The 20036-nt window shown below is 39.1% G+C and overlaps 2 protein-coding genes across 3 annotated transcripts in view; both read right to left on the bottom strand.

Moving 5' to 3' along the window:
* Positions 1 to 438: 438 nt before the first annotated feature.
* On the bottom strand, positions 439 to 14366 carry slc38a8a (solute carrier family 38 member 8a). Its single transcript, XM_086072573.1, has 10 exons — positions 13272 to 14366; positions 12608 to 12806; positions 11218 to 11374; positions 9861 to 9965; positions 6728 to 6785; positions 4506 to 4620; positions 2392 to 2539; positions 1696 to 1898; positions 1565 to 1616; positions 439 to 1010 (listed from the first exon to the last, which is right to left on the bottom strand). Exons 1-10 carry the CDS (start codon positions 13476 to 13478, stop codon positions 908 to 910), a joined length of 1347 nt encoding a protein of 448 aa, XP_085928699.1. The 5' UTR covers positions 13479 to 14366; the 3' UTR covers positions 439 to 907.
* A 2084-nt stretch (positions 14367 to 16450) lies between these two features.
* mbtps1 (membrane-bound transcription factor peptidase, site 1) overlaps positions 16451 to 20036 on the bottom strand; it is a 28109-nt gene continuing 24523 nt past the window's right edge. For both annotated transcript variants that reach the window (XM_086073696.1, XM_086073697.1), the window contains exons 19-23: positions 19823 to 19963; positions 19572 to 19703; positions 19318 to 19444; positions 18915 to 19045; positions 16451 to 17282 (exon numbers count right to left, since the gene is read on the bottom strand). In XM_086073696.1, the coding sequence (XP_085929822.1) occupies positions 17086 to 17282; positions 18915 to 19045; positions 19318 to 19444; positions 19572 to 19703; positions 19823 to 19963 (728 nt within the window). In that variant the 3' untranslated portion in view covers positions 16451 to 17085. The remainder of the gene's footprint in view (positions 17283 to 18914; positions 19046 to 19317; positions 19445 to 19571; positions 19704 to 19822; positions 19964 to 20036) is intronic.

The following is a 20036-nucleotide window of genomic DNA, read 5'->3' as shown; positions in this document are numbered from 1 at the left end:
TGAATTGTTGACGTATATAGCCGTCAATGGCAGTGAATGAGTTAAGCACATTACACAGAAGAGATGGTTACACTGTAGTCTAGTGGTCAGCATGTCTGTCGCACAGTCAGGAGATCTGGATTTGAATTTCTGTTGGAATAACTCTGTGTGGTGTATAAATGTTCTCCCTGTAGTGATTGCAAAATTAAGCAATTGCGATATCTTTTTTGCTCCTCTAGATGGTGTTCTTGGTTTAAAGATGCAGATGAAGTGTAAGAAGAGTCACAAATATCACAAGTGCTTCATGAAGCTTCATTTAGCCATCACTAGTTTTTGGCTATTCTGGCTTTTTCCCCACATCCCATAAACATGCTTCTTAGGTCGATTGAAATTCTGGACAATATCATAAAATAAATGTGGTACTAATATGTCTCCTTTAAACAAATTTACACAGGTATGTAAAATATGACATTATTTATTCACCAGTGTCAATGCAGTTTAACCAAAAAAGCTTGTATAACAGTATTTACACACACGACAAAATATATTCTATACCCCTAACGCTGAACTCATGTCATTAGGTTGCCACGACGACCAACTATTAGATGTTTTTAAATTACGCTGTGATGGCATGCAAACTTCAACCATACATGGGCGTCCAAGTCTTTGGTATAAATTAGTGTATGTTTCAAATTGGGACCAGAATTTTACTGAACTTTAATTTGGCAAGGTGGACATATTTATATCACCCTGGCCTCAAGCTCTTTCTCTTAGCCACAAAAAATATTTCTGCTGCACAAAATCGATCAAGTGGCAGAAGAGTGTGATGAAATTAATTAGCTAATTAGCAACTGGCAAAGGGCACGCTTAAGTCCTGTGAAAAACGTGATTGTCGTGGGACGACGACATCAAATCTAGTCTTGAGTTGTCAGATTTTCCCAAGGAGCTGCATGACAGCGGCGGTGGTGCTCTGGCCAAATATGAACGCACCACATAGCAGGGTGACCACTCCCCAAAGTGTGAGGACAATTCTGAAACAGAGGAAGATACTTAAAAGATAGATGTGAAAATGTTGTGCTTGTTTGCTTGCTTAATAAAATAATTTGAAATGTTTTATTCATTTGCTGTATACACATAATTCAGATTTTTTTTTTGAGTATGATACCAAATTCAGCAGGTCTAATACACACACATATTGAATCTTATATCTATTGAAGATCAATCATTTACACAGTGGCGCAAAGGCCGGCGGATCCTGATTTTCAGATCAGAGCAAGAAGGGTGGCGGTTTCGAGTGCTGCTGTGCTTCCATCATGTTGCGACTTGCATTTAAAGGGAATGAAAGGAGCCACGTTGATTGGCTGTGACCACTCGCAGATCTGCTGGCCTACATATGTCTGCAAAATTACCAACATTGGGTCAAACGCCCAATTTACACTGACTGCGAAAATGCACCGCGGCCGTCCCGCAGTCAGTGTAAATTGGGCGTAACCCGCCTCTGCGCAGAGTTAGCAGATTTCACCAAAATTGAGCCCCAATAACTACACATGTGACTCAACCATTCAAACAGAAATGATTTCCTCACCTGGTTTTACAAGACACTGGCTCAGACTGCATGGCAAATATCAGACAGAGTCCTAGTCAAACACACAGAAGATTTTTGCTGAGTGCAGTTTGACCTGTAAAAGAATATGTGGTTGCAAAACAAGACGTTACCTGGGAAGATAAAGATGAAAAACGCACTGATCCCACCAATGACACTGATGACTTTACTGATGTCTGGTACAAACACAGCGATGAGAAGTGTTGCAGTTATCCACAGGAACGTCAGCGTGTACCGGCAGCGACTTTCAAACTTGACCGTCACCACGCGGCCACGCCTCCGCCACCAACTCAGCAGAGGGTCCTGGATCACTGATCTTACAGGATGTGCAAAAGATTACAAAGAAAGATGGATTTTGAAGAATTAAACAACAAGCCAAGTCAAAAATATTCATACCAATGTGTTCTATGTGGCCCCACTAGTCGAAACACAGCAAAAATTGTGTTTGCGGAATAATATTAAAAATATTAATTAGGCAGCAAAATCCACTTGATTTTATCCATCTCAGGAGGCGGCCATTTTGCTATACTTGCTCTCGACTAAAAATGACATCAGTTACTCAAGGCTCAGATAATGACCAATCACAGCTCAACATGCCAATGTCACATTACCAAATTCAGAAGACAGGTGAGCCATGATTGGTCGTTACCTAGAGCAACTGTGATGGACAAAAACGGGTGCATTTTTCTGCTCATTTCCTATTACACAAATGCAATATAAATGAAACTGCCGTCTTTAGGTTTGACTTGAATTCTCTTTTAAGATCAAACAAGAAAATAACGATGACATGAATAAGAAATGCCCCCAACCTGCCCAACAGCAGGATGATGGGGTAGATGGTGATAATAGAGACTCCAAAGAGGAGTCTGGCGATGAGCATCAGAATGTCATTGCCCATGTATGACATCAAAATGTCGGCCTTCACATCCTTCCCAAATGTCAGGTACCCATAAACCCCTGCAACAGACAAAGACACAATGCATCTTGAAGCCACATGCTGTAACCTGATGTGAATCAGCACTCTGGTATATGGATGTTTTTGTTTGTCAGGATGTACTGGCTATATTTAGGGGCCATTATGTGTTTTGAAGACTATTTTTATCGCAGTTCTGTCTCAACATGTGTGTGAAGTGACACTTGAAGCTGCTCCAGTCAACAATGACGTGTTTAGTGGATTAAATACTGTGCTGAGAAGGTAATGAAAATATTAGCTGTATGTGGAGAGATAACCTCTAAATAACCTGCATTACTGTTCTGAAAATAAAATTTTGCCCAGTCTGTTGTTGAGAAATGACAATGAGAACGTTGAATAACGTGTTTCTTCCTCACCGTGGTGTAGCTCAGGAGGGAACGTGATGTTATACTTGGGCAATAGATCATTTTTTTGATGTAACCATCCAATAATAGTTGCAATAGTCCTGCTGGTTTTTAGTCATTTTCAATATAGCATGGCGTTCCAAGTGGCGCAGGAGGTGATGTCAAGAAATATTGAGCTGGTGAGCATGGTGAATGGAATAATTACATTTAAGGTCAAAATTACTTCCTCAAAGCCGTATCCTCTTTTTTTTTTTTCATTTTAAATCAGTAATATTCCAAATCTTTGTTTATTTGAACATTGTCTTGGTACTTATTGAGAAGTCTTTTTTTAAAGTCTTTAGAATTTTCATTGAGACTAACCAATTCAGTCGGATTCAATCATTGCATTAACTAGCAGCCATGTATACAGCAAACTTTTTGAAGCATTCACTCGGACAATGTAAATCTAACAATTGAGAGACTGTCTCTTTGCCATGCATTCTTGTCCTATTCTCAAATGTATGTATTTGCTACAGTCATTTATGGACTATAAGCCGCTACTTTTTCACTTGCATTCGACCCTGCGGCTAATACAAAGGTGTGGCTTATCCATCAGATCACAAGGGGGCGCAAGAGCGTTAAGCAGAGCAAAACAAACCAAGTGAGCCAAGTACAGTAGGAGAGACGGAACGTGACAATTTATGCACTCATTATGGAAAATAAAGTAACGGGAACCCGGTGCGGTAACATTAAAACACCTGCGGCTTATAGTCGGGTGCGGCTTATATGTGTAACAAACTTGAGTACAGTATTCAATGAATTTAGCTAGCGCGGCTTATAGTCCAGAAATGACAGAAATCATGACATAAAAGCTGAATGGCGCTGTAGCTTCCATCATAATTGAAAATGGTAAGTTTGGCAGCTATCTGAATCAGTCATGAGGTCAGAAAATATTTCAAATATCCAGTCTATAATTATGGAAATTATCCACAAATTGATTAAAGAAATATATATATATATATTTTAAACTCCACAATTTTTGGTGGCATTGTAAAAACAAGTCATGCCTGTTGAATAGCATATGGCTGGTGTCGAGCCGAAAAGTCACAATTTGGTCAATTTAATATGTTTTTCAAGAATCTATACTATTGGCCATTCTACACGTATGGGTGTTATTTTTTATAAATTATTCACCAATCAAAAGTGTTGAAAATGGCAAAAAGTGACTATTTTGTAGGAAAAGGTTTCGGTCCGAAGCCAGCCATGTACAATATAAATGAGTTGCCCCCATTAAGTAAGAATCCATCTTATTTAGAACCAAATTTGTCTTCAACAAGATGCTCCCACCTTGGTGTAGTCTGTTCAAAACGTTAATCCTAACACATTTATGACTCATTTTTGATAGCTTGTTGGCGTACTTTTTTTCAGGTGACCGAGATCATCCCTTTGAAATAAATACGATAAAGACGCAAGATAAGATAAAATGTCAGAGGCCGGTCCTGACCCCCAGTCCTTGAGTTTGACACCTGTGCTACACAGTTGGTTTCTTTTTAGTCTGGTGTTGATTTATGATTTGAAAGGTGTTGCAAATCAGGTAGCATACTTTCCAAGCGGACCGTTACCTGACCTGTGAGAGAATAAATGATGAGGCAGATAATCATAGCAACCACAGAGATGAAGGCCCAGTGAGAGAGACGCTGGTTCTCCATGCTGCTGTAAATGGCGATGGATGCTTCGTGACACTGGAACATAGAACAAAAATATACTCTTGATTCCAGTTCATTAATATTATTATTATTATTAATACATGAATAAATGAATATTATGTTTAAAAATGTCCACACTAAATGTAAATCATATATCATAATAGTAATCCAATCTGTTTGCAATTTCCTTGCTAACAACCATTTGAACTTTTTAACATAATTATGTTCATAGCCATGTAATGTTAATAGATTAGATTCGACAATTCAAATTGTCAGCTGTTAGTTGAAACTGAAATTATATTCAGAGCATGTTTGGGTAATTTGTTGCAGGCAACTTTAATTGATCTCTAATTTGGTGATCAATGAAAATGTAGTAAAATCCCTACCAAATGACCAATAAAAAAAGTAATTGTGTTTTATTGTCGTGTGATTTGAGCAGCATCGCCATTGGCTTACAAAGTGTAGAACACAGATAAGTGTAAAACTCAAGGCCCGGGGGGCCAGATCCCCATCATCATTTTATGAGGCCCGCAAAAGCGAATTATGTACTACATGTTTCTTATTAAAATTCTAAATTTCAAAATGTCTTCACATTTAAAAATGTTGAGATATTACCAGCATTTTTTTCTTACCTATCCCGTTACGTAATATGATACTGATACTAAATCAGTTTTAGTTCAAGTGCCACAATTAAGTAGTTGGTAGCTATTGAAAACATGTCTTGTAAACCATCCATCCAGCATTTTGCCATTTGTGCAAAATTACAACTCACAATAACAGTTGAATGTAACCGAACATAAGAACAACAGCTTTTAATAATCAAGAAGACAAAACTCGATTTGACGATTTAGCAAATTTTCAATAATTAGATTTTTAAAATGACGATTAATCGAATTAATTCAATATATTGCCACACCTTAGATCAAATATTTTTTTAATCCACATAAACATTTTGAATAGAATAAAACATCCTAATTACTTTTCTAACTCTTGCTATTTCCCAGCCTAGATCCATGAAGAGATATGGTGAGATCCTGTAGGAATTGGTCTTAACCCCAACATGACTTATCTTGTCTCTCAGGTGCTCCCAGAACAAAGTCTGGGTCTTAATATTTTTTATCTCTCTGCCACTGTAGCAAGCTGCAGTTTGATAGGACGTTAAATGAAGGATTGGGGTGAAACCAGTGAGCCTGTTAAACCAAGACACGGGCCAAGACACAGAATCTTGTCCCCACTTGATCCCAGGTGCCATCTACCTGCTTTAAATCTCATTCCCCTTTTTCCTGCCGCAGCCTGTGCCACTTGCCAGGATCTCATCAGCTCTCCATTCAGACCTTTGCACAGCAATCACTCAGCCCGAGGTGCGAGTCTCTGTGTGCGTTTGTGTGATAGGACATGCACTAATCCTTTTGCACGCTCCCTTCCTGTGAGTAGATCCTGCCTGCATCTGTCAGGGGTTACCATGGCAACTTAGAGCGTTACACACAAGTCTGAATTGCTTTTTCCGCAACTTGACCTGCCTATTAAATATGAAAAGCTCATTCTGATGTGCTTACTTGCCGCTGGCTTTGCCAGTAAGGTGCCCTTTACATGCTAAACACACGTGCGAGAAAGTTCAGGGTTCGAGTTTGCAGACCTTGCATTCCCTTCATCAGTTATCGTCACTTACTACGTTTATTTTCCGCTTGACCTTTTACAATAAGTGCTGATGTGTGTTTTTTTTCCAGAATTCTGAAGTGGTTCAATCCGCACAAAGTGGCTAGAATGTTCAAAAGGTGACTGGCTTTCACACATTCAATGCATTCTTAAGCACAAACACACGTACATACATTCTGGCATAACTGCAAAAAAAAAGTATTTTGTAAACTACTTTATTCGTTAAAAATTACACTAGAATTTAAATGACAGATTTGGATGTATTTATTTATTTGAGTAAAGGGTAACCAATATTTATATCTCATTTGTGGCTACCAAATTGTCCTGCTTGGGGTAAGAAGAGTAAAAAAATAAAAAGAGCACATTTTCCTATTTGAATTGAAAGCCACAATCAGGTGCTCAACACCACGTGTGCCCTGCTGGTCACAAAATTATGTTGCTAACACATTACCAATATAAACAAATGCATGTCCATGGTTATACTTACTTGGAAGCCAAAACAGATGGTTGGGATGACGCTGAACGTGGATGCCCAGGAACTGATTCTACACAGAAGGAAATAAGTTAACACCATTTCAAATGCTTTGGCTTCAACAAACACCCGTGAGTGCTTCTTTTAAGTGCAGCTCAGTGAAAACCTCAGAATCGTGACAGTGAAAGCGGAGTGGTGATGTATTTTATTTTGTCCATCCTATTGGTCTCAATTCATTTTATAGATAAGACTCATAGAAGCCATATTTCCTGGAAGCAACTTAATGACATTGCTGTGACTGTCAAGTCGAGTTATGGCCTAGAAGCATGTCTCAGATGACCCAAATGTGCTTTTAGAGGACATAGTGACAAATATAAACATACAACATTAACTTTTATAATCAGATTAATCACATCTTAGAATTTCGATTAATCATGATTAATCGCTTAATAAAAAAGGTTTTTTTTAATTAAAAAATGTTTCCCCGCCTAATTTGAAGAGCACCGGTTATGTGCTAATTCTTTTAACATTTAATGTTATGAGGACATCTTCAACATTTTTTGATCAGCTGCACACGCTCATCCTCCTCTTTTTCTAATCAGTTAATTAATTGCATATTTTAAAATGGAAAAAAGAATGACCCCAATATTTTGACATGAACAAATATTCTAAATGTGATACATAAACATTTATTAAATGCTTTACTTTAATGCATGTCCACACACAACCTGTGACACCTTAAACGTAGCCATCCGTTGTCACGCTAAAGCAGTGGTGGGCAAAATCTGTCCCCGCGTCTCAGTTTTGGGAGGTTCCAATCAACAGGTTCATTACATAGCTTATGCATAGCTTGCTGATGAGCTGATCATATATCAGCTGTGTTGGAGAAGGGAAACATCCAAAACCTGCAGGACTCCGGCCCTCGAGGACCGAGTGTGCCCACCCCTGCGCTTAAGGATAAGCCATAGTCAAAATTAATCTGCGTTAATTCTATAATAAATTAATAATATTAATATTATTATTATTTATACTTATAGTTCACCGGGAACTTTTAAATTGACTTTTTATTTTGAATTGTAACATCTTATTCTGAGAGCGTAATTTCCACTAAGATGGTCTGTTGTGATGTTATCCTAAATTCTCTTTATCATTATTTGATCTCCATTACATATGTCATTCTCGCTCTGTCGCTATCGAAAACTAATGTCCTTATTCTAAACCTATTTTTGTCGTTCTCATCAAGTCTCCCACTCAGACTGGTCAGTAGATGAGAAGCTAGACCCGTTTCATCGGTTACTGTCAACAAGCCCGAATCATCTTAACAAAAATAGTTACACTAATTTAGGTCAATAACAAGAGCCCAAATCTTTTAGAAAGAGAGCTACTATAAAAAAAATATTGTGATCATTCCGGTACCTTATAAATAGTGATGGCAAAATGAAGCTTCATGAAGCCCTTGCAATATTTTTTACTCCTCTAGCTGGTGCTCTTGGTTTTAAGATAAAGGCTAGTGCAATGGAAATTGAAAGTGTGAAAAATATCACAAGTTCTGCATGATGCTTCATTTGCCCATCACTACTTATAACTGCTATATTATAGCAGCTATAAGGTCACTCAATAAGGGAACCGTCAATGTATTGGAATGAAGTAAGACTAGGCTGGCAATGAATAAGGAGGTAGTTAGCAATCTGGGCGAATCTCTCACGACACCGACTTAATTGGCTTCTGTCACCTCATAAGACCAGTTACAGTGGAAGAGGGAAATGAAAATCCATAACCCTTTTAACGGAGAGCCGTCTTAGGTAAGCGGATTTGACATTTAAATCTAAGAAATCATAGTTATAACATCCACAATTCTGTACTACGGCTCTACTTTTCGCGTTTAACTGTTCTTTTTTCTTACAGTAAATCTTGTTTTCCTTTATCTTTTCCCACTAAACTGCAAGGTCATGTTTAATCTCCCAAAAACTCCTATTTTGAGCATCCTCTGCCTTTACAATCCTGATGGACATTATCGTCACATGTCACTGTTTATGTATATTTATATAATGCAGTCTAAAATGAACATATTTTTTTAAAAAAATAAGAAAAAAAGATTACTTGAGGCGCTATGATTGGCTACTAGTGAGCATATCTGGTTCACAGTTCTAAGGTTGGTTGGTTTGGAGTTCAAATCTGGGCTCCATCCTTCCTGCGTTGGTCGGTGTGGATTTCTCATGTACGCTGACTTCCTCCCACTATCCAAAAAATGTGCTTTTGAGGATTAGTGAAGACTCTAAATTGTATTGAGGTGTAAATGTGAGTGTATATGGTTGTTTTTCTGTACAGTATACGCCCTGTGAGTGTCTGCTGACCAGTCCAAGGTGTAGCCTGCCTCTCACCCAAAACTCAGCAAAGATGGCCTCTATCTTACGCAAGACTCTAGTCAGGCGACGCAATATAGTTAATGGATGAACGAGTGGTTTATCAACTGAACATTTTTTCCATTGCCAAGCAAGGAAATTCTATGTAGTTACACTAATAGACATTGAGACGAAAAGGTCAAAGCCATCGAGCGTAATGTAAAAAGAAAAGAGGAGGAGAAGCGAGCCGCTATCAGGTCAGTTTTATTTCTAATGACATTTAAATTAAATAACAATTAAATAGTCATTTAATAGAGGGGTGCCAACTTTAAATCGTCACTAACTGCTCACGTAAAGTTTGTTATCATGGTGCTTTATGACTCGTTTTGTCTTCTTGATTAGCCACTCACCAAGATGGTTGCTTGATTGCTTCAGATCCTTTATTTATTTATTTATTTATTTATTTATTTATTCATTACATGTTTCAAGTTCAATTGAACTGACATCAGATGGCAAATTAAGAGCATGTGAGTTTGTTTAGAAATTAATTTTAGCACTAACAGACATTGTAAGGCGTCTTCAAGATTTATTTTTTTTAATAAACGCTGCAGTGAGAGGTTATCAACAGTAGCAAGATGCAATCTTCTCTGTTTGGTTCGAATGAATTGACATTAGGATATACCAAAGTATTAAATGCACCAGAGAGGGCCAAAGTGAGGTCTCACACACAGTGCCAAGCTCAGACTGCACAAACACACACACGCACACACAGAAAGGCACACTTAGCCAGACGTACACGTACATACCCACTACTGTAGAGTGGGATTATGTGAACCTGACCAGAATGCATCATGTGGTACTTGATGATGATGGCGATTGTCAGGTAGGTCGCAGCCAGAGTGCCCAGTACACTGTGAGTGGACAGAGACAGAACACGAGCTAAAACATCACTCCCAAAAAAAAAAAAAAGAAATGTGGATTATTATGTTTTTTATATACTGTATGTGTATGTTTGAGTACCACATCAAAGCAACTATAAAGTAAAGCAGATACCAGAACATGCTAATATATATAAAAAAATTTAAACATATCACCGTAACCATGTATTTAATTTAACCGCTAAATCACTAGTTCAAAGTCATACAAAAGCGGTTCATCATGTTAATTAACCTACAGTACATATTGTCCTGAAGAGATTAAATGAGAACAGTTGTTGATTTTAAAGATAGATTACATGACAATCAAATGAGCGGTAATATTGTATTCAATTCAGTTCATGTTTATTTACAGTTCGTAGCACCACATCACAACAGAAGTTGTATCAGGGCACTTTACACATGGAGCAGGTCTAAGAACATGCTCCTCACTTATTGTATTGTATTTTAGCTTATTGTATTGTTTATACTATCCGCAGACAATGTCTTTTGATAGACATATGTACTACAAACGCCATTCGCTCTGCAATGTAGGTTTGGTTTTAGGCACTCTGTGAGAGAAAGTGCAACAGTGAACCCTAGAGGAATATATGCTCATCACACCCCAACAGATCAAGACTGCGGAGCTTTACTAATATCCAATAGACATCCAAAAATCAATGAATCGTTTCTTGATTGTTTAGATTCAGAAATTATTTCTAAGACACCTGTTTTGTTCGCTACTTTTTTTTTCTATTCATAATTTCACTGGTCATCATTTCAATTTGTGTGTGTGCGTGTTTTGTTTTTGTTTTGTTTTATTTTTCTCTTATCTTGACGGTTTGTAGCTCAGGGATGTCAATCATATGGTCCTTGGGCCTCAAAAAAACTCATCCAGTAGAGGTTTAATTCAATCCTGCAATTGTGTACTGTGTTAAGAGATCGATAGTTTCTGGCTGTTTGTTTATTCTGTTGGGCGGCATCCTTACTTGTGGTTTGATAAGAAAAAGAAAGTGGGTGGGAGGTGCAATGTAAGAAAGAGATACAGACAACAAAAAACAATTGGTTATTGCTTTGCATTAAAACCCAATGGAAAAAAAAACCCTGATTGTTATTAATATCAATTATAGTATGATTTTACTGGTCACTTGACGTAACCCCTGTTCTAGATCATTGAAATGACAATAATGATATCAAATGAACCTTGTTCAGTGTGCGCATGTGCAGTGAGCACAATCGGAAGCCAGACCTGATGTATTTTTGAATGCTGATCTCTTTGGGGGTGGATATCGGTAGAATGAGGAAGGCACACAGTAGCCCCAGGGCAAAGCGTTGGTCCGTGTAGAAGTGATAGGGCATCTCTGAGTCTGGCAAACCAGCCACGAGCGTATACAGAGAGCTGTACACTAGGAGACACAATAAGCAAACAAGAACATTTCACCACCGTCTGAAAGATCAAGTGCAACAAACTAATTGACTAAATCTGACTGATGGGGCAGACCAATTTCATTTTCAGAGAAAAATCATTGCATCATCATCATCAATTATTGCATACCCAAACCACTAACAAGTGCCATATGTATACATACCAGAATATCTGTTTTTGGATGAGCAGCATTAATAGTATAGTTCTTTATGAGTAAAATAGATTCATTTATCTCTAGCGTCTCAAATGATGATGTAACTTCTGGTTCGGGCACAGTGGACAACGACCAGACTGTTAAAAGTTTGACTTGCTCAGTCGGACCGCGTGCAATACACACATATGGAGCACTGTTCCACCGCCCAAAGCCAATTACATTTAACCGGAAATTACAGTTAAGGCCGACATCTTGTTCTGTCCAACTCCAGCGATCTTGAAATTGATAGTGCAACTGTCAATGGCATATCTGAAAGCCCAAATAAAAAATAAAAAATAAAAATTGGGTTAGACGTGTTTTCAGTGAATCAGATGCCATTGGCATTCACATTTTTTAATGTTTATACACACGGCCTAATAGAAAGAATTCCCACATATTCCCACAATGGATAAGATGTTTTTTTTTCTTCAATGGATTAGTTACTTGCCATTGAGGAATTATTGAGGAATTATTGTAGCCACTTTATGCAGAGCTTTCATTTTTAGGTGCTCAAAATATTTGGAAAAACTGACAAGAGGTTAAATAGCCAGATATGGCTATGTGGTCAAATCCTTTGTCCATCCAATGCTTGTTTACAGTTGAAGTTCACTGGTGTTTGATAGAAGTAACAAACAAAATTGTAAATCGTAAACACTTTGTTTATGTTTACATCCAGCTAAGTGCTACAAAACTGGTACAAATTGGTTATTCAACATGAGCGTATTCAACAGCCAGTCAGTCACCTGACCTGGATCCAAACGACGACGGGTTTCATACGTTCATTGAAGGCAAACGTGAAAGAAGTTGCCAAACACACCCATGGTGGCAAAGAATATCCCAATTTTGTGATTTTCCTGAGCTCTAGGTTTCTGACTTTTGAGCCCTTGAAAATGAAGGTCCCTGTAATTTACATAAACTGGCAGTATGATAGTAGATAAAGAGTTCATGTTCATGAACAGATGCATATTACTGATTTAAAGTATAGAAAATGGGAAAAATAGAGCCAAGACTTCTACTCACATTTCTCTAGCTGGTCATCCAAAATGACAAGGAAGGCCACGGAGATCATAAAAAGGTTAAAAACAAAGCAGATCTCACACAGTTGACCTATGGTTGGCCCACACACCTCCTTCACCACCGCCTGGTAGGTGCATTGGCCACTGATGGACGACGAATAGCCCAGGATGATCAAACCACTGACCAGGAAGACGAGAGAGACCTGAATGGAAAAATAGATGGCACTGATACCTCCAAGTTCATGATGTATTCAAAGCAAAAACGGCAGCTGGTTTTGTTTACAAGCACACTAAGTGAGAGTAACCGTAAGATTAATTGAAATCCTGGCAAGGGTTTTATAAAATCCTCTTTAATTTAGCATGTGAAAAGTATTATGCTGGAAGACCGAATGTGTTCCTGGCTACACGTGCGGACAGTATATAACTGGGGGCAAAACATATATCTAAGTAGTTTGACACCCCCATTTGAAATCTACTATACATAATCATCATGTTGAAAAGAAACACTGAAAATATATCTCTAAAAACTTGCAATCCTGCTGTGTGAGTTAAAATGCTGACACATGAGTCTACAAAACACAAACACCATCAAAGACAATATCAAAAAACAAATAGACCGCGGTGCTATTGTCTGGGTTTTAATTCAACACAAGGTAAACGATACTCACCAGCTCCACTGTGATTGCACTGTGGATGCCCCCGGCTCTCTCAAAAGCCCACGGGAAATTGAGGAGCCCGGCGCCCAGGGCAGACTTGAGCATGATGAAGATGGCCCCCAGGGAGCCGAGCCGGGGCCCAGCCAGATCCACCCTAGGTTTGGCTGATGCTGAAGCTAGAAGGCTGATGCTCTCCCTGGCCAACTCCTCCATATTCATCCACCGGGAAACTCTCAGTGGGATGGACTACTGGCTACATGCGTTCAAGCCACATGAACTAGCGGCCGGGGCAAGACTCTGATCATTGAGGAGCATGTGAGCACTGAAGCTGTGGAACGCGTGTGAGCTGACAACCATACAGAAATGATGGAAGGCGGGAGGGGTGGACCCTAATTGGAAAACTGAGGATGCCTTAAGGTGCTACTCTGAGCTTTCAAATAAATGGTAACTCCACTACAATTTATTATGATGTTAATGATGACGATTATTATTATTATTATTAGCTATCCATTTTTTGTACTGCTTATCCTCACAAGGTTCGGTTGTGATGGAGCCTATCCGAGCCGACTTTGGCCAAGAGGCCGGGTACACTCTAAAGCCTCGTTTCCCCTGACGGTATCTACACTACTCTGCTCTGCTCTACACCAAAAAAGCGGTGCGTCTCCACTGCCACAACCCGGGAGCCCTTCCGCAACTTGCCAGTGATGTCATGCTAACGCGACCGCAGCTAGCGTGCACTGCACACACAGGCAAAAACAATGGAGAGCGCAAACAATGGTTTGTGCCTGTTTATTTTAGCCTGAAGACATCGAATGAATATCGCAGCAACCAGAAGACTGCGTTCAATAATGTTAAAAAGGTTTGCACCTCCCCAAAAGTTAAAGCATTCATCTGTTTGGAAGCCATTGTTGTCCTCTCATTATCGTTAAATAGCAGCTGATTTCCCGGGGTGGTGGTTAAGCAGCTGCACATTGACATGTCTCGAACCAATCATTGGCCTTCAAAATAATTACGTCACGTTTTGTAACTGATTTGGCTACCTTTTTTTTCTTAACCGCAGAGGAACAGGTACCAGAAAAAGCAAGTAGAGTAGAGCCGGGTAAATGTGTTGGTGGAAACCGGGCTTTTGCCGAGTAGAGTAGAATAGGGTAGATACCGTCGGTGGAAACGAGGCTTAAATTGGTTGGCAGCCAATCGCAGAGCACATTTAGACAACCATTCACACTAATATTCAAACCTATGGACAGTTCACAGTTGGGGACTTTTCATGATACAAAGTTACAGAATAGTCATAACCTACGTATTATGTATGTAGGAATAATTTTGTATGTGAATCACTTTGTGTACCACATACAATAAACCCCCCCTCAATAGCGTTCTGGTTTCATAGTCCTATTTTGTTTGCCTTCTGTTTTGCGTGTAATTCCACTGTTGACCACTAGGATCAGGTTTTAGTGTCGATCTTTGATCCTGCTTTTGACGCCGACAGAGAGTGAGAGCCGTAAGATTAGTTTATGATGTATATCTTTGGGCATGAGTAGAGAAGGATAATATTGTAAAAAGCAATCACAATGATAGACTGGTTGTTTTTTAGGTTTTGGATTTCCCTTCTCTCACTCGTTTTCACTCTCACAATTTCTCACTTTCACACCTTCACTCTCTCTTGTCTGTGGTGCCTTAGTAATATTGACTTTCTGATTCACGTTCATTAAGCGAACGTCGCAGTAAAATAATGCATGCTGACTCAGAGAGACAGCTAATGGCAATTGAAAGAGTTATCTGTCTCTCTGTGAGATAGATGTGCTAACAACTTGACCCCTGTACAATTTGGTTTAAATGGGGAAGACTTGTCTGCTTGGCAGCAGGTTTCACAGCAGAAATGTATAATATTATTAACATACTAGACTTCATCATATTAGCCACAAATTTAGTAAATTCAATTTGAAAAATTAAGTTGTAACGGCCAATTACAATTCATTGCGGCGTCAATGAATGTATGTCTACGAGGCAGATGGCAAGCTGCTCTTCCCATTATGGGTCGCACAGTGGCTGAGGACAGGATATATCTGTAAAAATAAACAGTTAAAGTCATGTTGACACACACAAAGATATTTGTCCCAAACTACTTTTAAGCATTATGACACAACTGTTTGTCACCATAAATAGAACGGTGGAGTGATGTCAGACTCAAAAAGATTTAGACATACTAAATATTTTGTGAGTAGTATTTGATCTGTCAACTGCCAAAGGTACTTAATGTGTCATACAACTTGTTATGAAAATAGAAACAAGTCCACAAAATAGAGCAGACCAGGACCACTGATGACCATGGTTAATATTTGTTCCATTACGACCCTTGTCATGCGATAACACTGGTTGAGCGATTCCAGATTGAGTCAAAGGGCCAGGAAAAATGGCTAAAATGCTGCAATTGTAATCTCAAGGTTTGGACAGGATGTCTCTAAATGGCTTAAGTGGTCACGGGTCGCAGGTATTAAAGTCGAGATCCAAGTAAGGTCACAATTTAAATATCTACTTGAGCACATGACACATTTTTTAATCTTTCATGGGGCAGCTGGAGTTTTGATGTTTGGTCAGCCTTCTTGCGGACATGGACTAATGTGAGCAGTAAAGCCTGCTGGGACATATAATGGAGGAGACATGGAAGGGTTTGTGGGGAGAAAGGTTCAATATGTCGCCATGGTGTCTCTTTCAACTGCCTGTTGACCTGATTGGTCCGACAGGAACATTCTGGCATCTGGGAACCTTGGAGCGAAAAGGGCATGTGACCTCCAGTCGCCACCAGCTTTCCCAAATCTTGTTAGAACAGCTAGCTGGCCTCCGAGTCATTTCCCACTTTCCCAAGGTTCCTGGGGAGATTAGTTGGCCATTGTGGACGGGTGACAAATTCACAGGCTGACCTGGCCTATTAGGCTTGCAAAAGCAGTCAGGGCTCAGACCTGCTGCACATCACCTCTGATAAAATCAACCTGCATCACTAATTTGAGCTAATAACCAATACTAAATCCCTGAGTGACTCATGACATTAATCAATCCAGATTCTGATCAGCTTGCGGCAAGAAATGGAAATATTCCTTCTCAATCATGCAATCAAGTATTGTGGTAACATCTGTGACTATCCAAGATATTCTAGTAACATTTCTACCAGTTGCTGACCAAATTGTACAGAGTATGTTTCATTATGCTTTTTTATTTTCATTTACTGATGAAGTAAGTATATTTGAACAAGCCTCTTACTGTTGTTTTTGAGGAGATCAATAGTACTGTATATACCCAAACAGAGATTATTGTACAAAGTTTAAAAACAAAAGGGGAAAAAAGTATAGAAACAGGTGTATACCATGACTTTCAAATAGTTCTGACATGGGAATTTTCCTGTATGCATGAGGTGCATACATTTCTTCGGACAGTCTGTGCATGTTCATGCCTGTGTGTGTGTTAGGGTACAAACAAATTTAATAAATATAAAAAGTCAAACATTTAAATTTGGTAAAATAATCTCAAACAAAGAGGAAAAGGTTAAAATGGCTGTCCAGAAGAAAACCCAGTTGTGTGTTGCATGAACAGTCCATGATACCACAAACGCACATTGACAGCTTGAAAGGACAATTGACACAAAAACTGTTTGTCACATTCAAGACACTTGTTATACACAAATTATAGTAAAGACTCCAATTGGCAAACTTGTCTTCCTGAAGACGCCATTTGACTCCTGTTGTGCTCCATACGTTCAAGGTTATTGTTCCTTAAGGAATGTACACATTATGGAGGCACGCCCAGCAGTTCAACCACATGTCCAAATTGGTCAAACTGTGGGATTTTTCCCACTTGTTGTCTGTTGCAAGTATGTGGGGCGTTTGATGCGGGGTTTCCTGCGCTTCGGTTTGCCCTTGGCCTTTGTGAGCTGGACCACGAAAAAGGACAGAACGACCATCGCCCCCAAGAAGGCAAACACTGGGATGGTCTGGCCAACTTCTTGGTTGTAACGACCAGGCATTATTCCTATGGACATGGAAGTTTAGAGTTATTTTACTGCAAAAATGCTATAAAAACAACAACTAATGAAATTATGCAGAGGCAAACATTTGGGATTTCCCCCAACAACTGCAATCTTAATCTAAAAAACAAACAAACAAAAAAACATACATAAATATTGAAAAATAATACATGAATAGGTGGATCTGCGAGTGCCAAATCACAGGTATGCAGGGTTCCACTGTACTATAAATATAACAGAAATACAGAAGCTAATTTCAAGCGTGTCCAGACTTCCATCCATCCATCCATTTCCTTAACCGCATATCCTCACAAGGGTCGCTGGGCTTGTCCAGACTTGTAGACCTAAAATGGTTGGTCAACTATAACTCATGCACTCCAAGTATTAGTTTGCTACACCCACAGGGTATGAACAACGAACGAATGTTAATGTAACTTTAAGGAGCATGGATGTAAACAACATTGAACATTAAACTTCATTACAATGTACACAAAAACATTGTAAATCCTTTGAAAATGAGTTTATTACCAGATATTTTGAATAGTAATAATAATATTTCCTCTGCATAGTTGTGTTTATTTTGTCTTAAATTAATGTATTGTTTGTTCTTATTTTAAATAGGTAAAGATGGATGGATGGAAGATGATACTACTACTACTATAAGCCGCTACTTTTTTCACTTGCATTCGACCCTGCGGCTAATACAAAGGTGCGGCTTATCCATCAGATCACGATGGGGCGCACTATAAAGGAAGCGCAAGAGTGTCAGGCAGAGCAAAACAAACCCAAAAGCGAGCCCAAATACAGTAGGAGAGACAGAACGAGAGCGAGACAATTTGCGCCCTCATTATGGAAAAGAAAGTCGCGGGAACCCGGTGTGGTAACATTAAAACACCTGCGGCTTTTATGTGTAACAAACTCAAGTATTCCTTAAATTTAGCTAGCACGGCTTATAGTCAGGTGCGCCTTATAGTCCAGAAATTACTGTACTACTACCAATAATAATATCGACTGCTATTAAATAGTGATGGGAAAATGAAGCTGCATGAACCACTTGCAATATTTTTTTACTCTTCTAGATTGCGCTTTTGATTTAAGATGCAGTGGAAATTTAATCAATTTCCATTTAGCGAGCCTCTATCTTTAAATCAAGAAAACCATCTACAGGAGTAAAAATAAATAAATATTGCATGTAGTTCATTCATGAAGCTAACGACGTAATGCAAAACATATTTGTATCATGAACTTTCAGACATTTTTCATTTCTACGCCTTGTTCTTCTGAATGTCATCAGATGAAATCCACAGTCAATACAATTCCGCTTCTATGTTGCTAAATTGGGTATACTCATATTGTGCTAAATTTTTCAGCCATATCCAATTGCGGCACCATCCCTGAAGTACACTAGCACATTCCCAAAAAGGTTGATGAGCCATGTTCCAATTGGCGAGTAGATCACATTGTACTTTCAGAAGTACAACTAAAGGGTTTCCAAGAGTGATTTTAATGCCTACAACCATATTATTTGTAAGCCCCAAAATGTTTGATTCGTAAACGACCTACATTTATTTAATTTTATACAGCACTTGATTCAATCAATTAAAAACCCAGCTATCAAAACCAGAAACGTTGCTCACCTCCAGGGATGTCCCAGGCCCCACTCTCCCCGGGGGAGAGAGGTCGGACCTGGGGACGGTAAGGCCTCACATTTGGCAGTGCCACCTTGTCCAGATCCACGGAAAGAAGCTTCTGTTGCTTCCATAGGTTACTGAACGAGGGCACACACACAGGATTAAAAAAATTAACAAATCTACACTCAAACCTGTTGTAAATGTTAGCAGTGTGCAGAATAATGACACTCCATCAATGGATTTGTGACATTTGCTGAATTGAAAGGTAACATGCATCCAGCGGAACATGGACCATTACATCCATATGTTCCTTGTCTTATAATATCTATCAAGACAAAGAGACTTGCAGATTACTAAATGTCAAATTTTACTGTGCAGATTAATGTGACTAGAGTGTTGTCAGTCCCACCTGGGTGCTGTCTCATTGAGGGGCTGAGGCTTAGCCCAAGAGAGATGTGGACAGGCTGGTAGGGGGCGAGGCTTTGGGTCTCCAAGATGAGCTTCCAGAACTTTTGAATAGCGATAGAGATGATTACCTGTCAAAAGGAACAAAAAACAAACATAACCATCTTTTTTTATTTTTATATATAATTCTTACAAAAATATTTGTCTTTCGTCTACAGAAGAAAAAAAAAGATAAATAGTTGTATTTCCACTGCTTACCCTCTAATCTCTGTGGCATTGGGTGCCCAATGCCTGTGGGAGGTGCCATCCTACTGTGGGAGTGGCTTAAGCTGGGAGGTGTCATACTGTAGGATGTGTACTGAAGTAAAGCGTCTAATAGCCAGAAACAATCTGAGAGAACGACATGCAAAAATAGACACAAACAAAAAGAGTCGACTGTGGATTAGCAAAGGGTCTTGTTAAAAAATAAATGCAAGTAAAAGTTACGATAGAAAGCAGATAAAAGTTACCTTTTTGTCTGTGGCTGTCATCTATACAGTTTGAGTCACCGTATAGAGCAATACGTCCTCCCCCATCAGATGGTGTCTGGTAGAGCCCGAGGATGGGAACCCTCTCCACCACTGCAGTCTCCTGTTTTAACACTTCCAGACCTTTGAAAACAAAACCAAAACACACATAAACATAAGATCTTCACAGATAGACAGCCTGGTTAAATTGTGACAG

This window comes from Leptonotus elevatus, chromosome 4 (assembly GCF_054856555.1).
Source record: "Leptonotus elevatus isolate MCC_2025b chromosome 4, RoL_Lele_1.0, whole genome shotgun sequence".
NCBI classification, from domain to species: domain Eukaryota; kingdom Metazoa; phylum Chordata; class Actinopteri; order Syngnathiformes; family Syngnathidae; genus Leptonotus; species Leptonotus elevatus.
The sequence above is the reverse complement of the archived record's forward strand: the minus strand, read 5'-3'. Positions and strand labels throughout refer to the sequence as shown.

Excerpts from the sequence above, each read along its gene's own strand:
- slc38a8a (XM_086072573.1), bottom strand. The coding sequence starts at position 13,478 with ATGAATATGGAGGAGTTGGCCAGGGAGAGCATCAGCCTTCTAGCTTCA. Across the intron at positions 1,899-2,391 it reads ATCATCCTGCTGTTGGGCAG|ATCAGTGATCCAGGACCCTC; the intron begins GTTGGGGGCATT and ends ACATCCTGTAAG. Across the intron at positions 1,011-1,564 it reads CCAGTGTCTTGTAAAACCAG|AATTGTCCTCACACTTTGGG; the intron begins GTGAGGAAATCA and ends CCTCTGTTTCAG.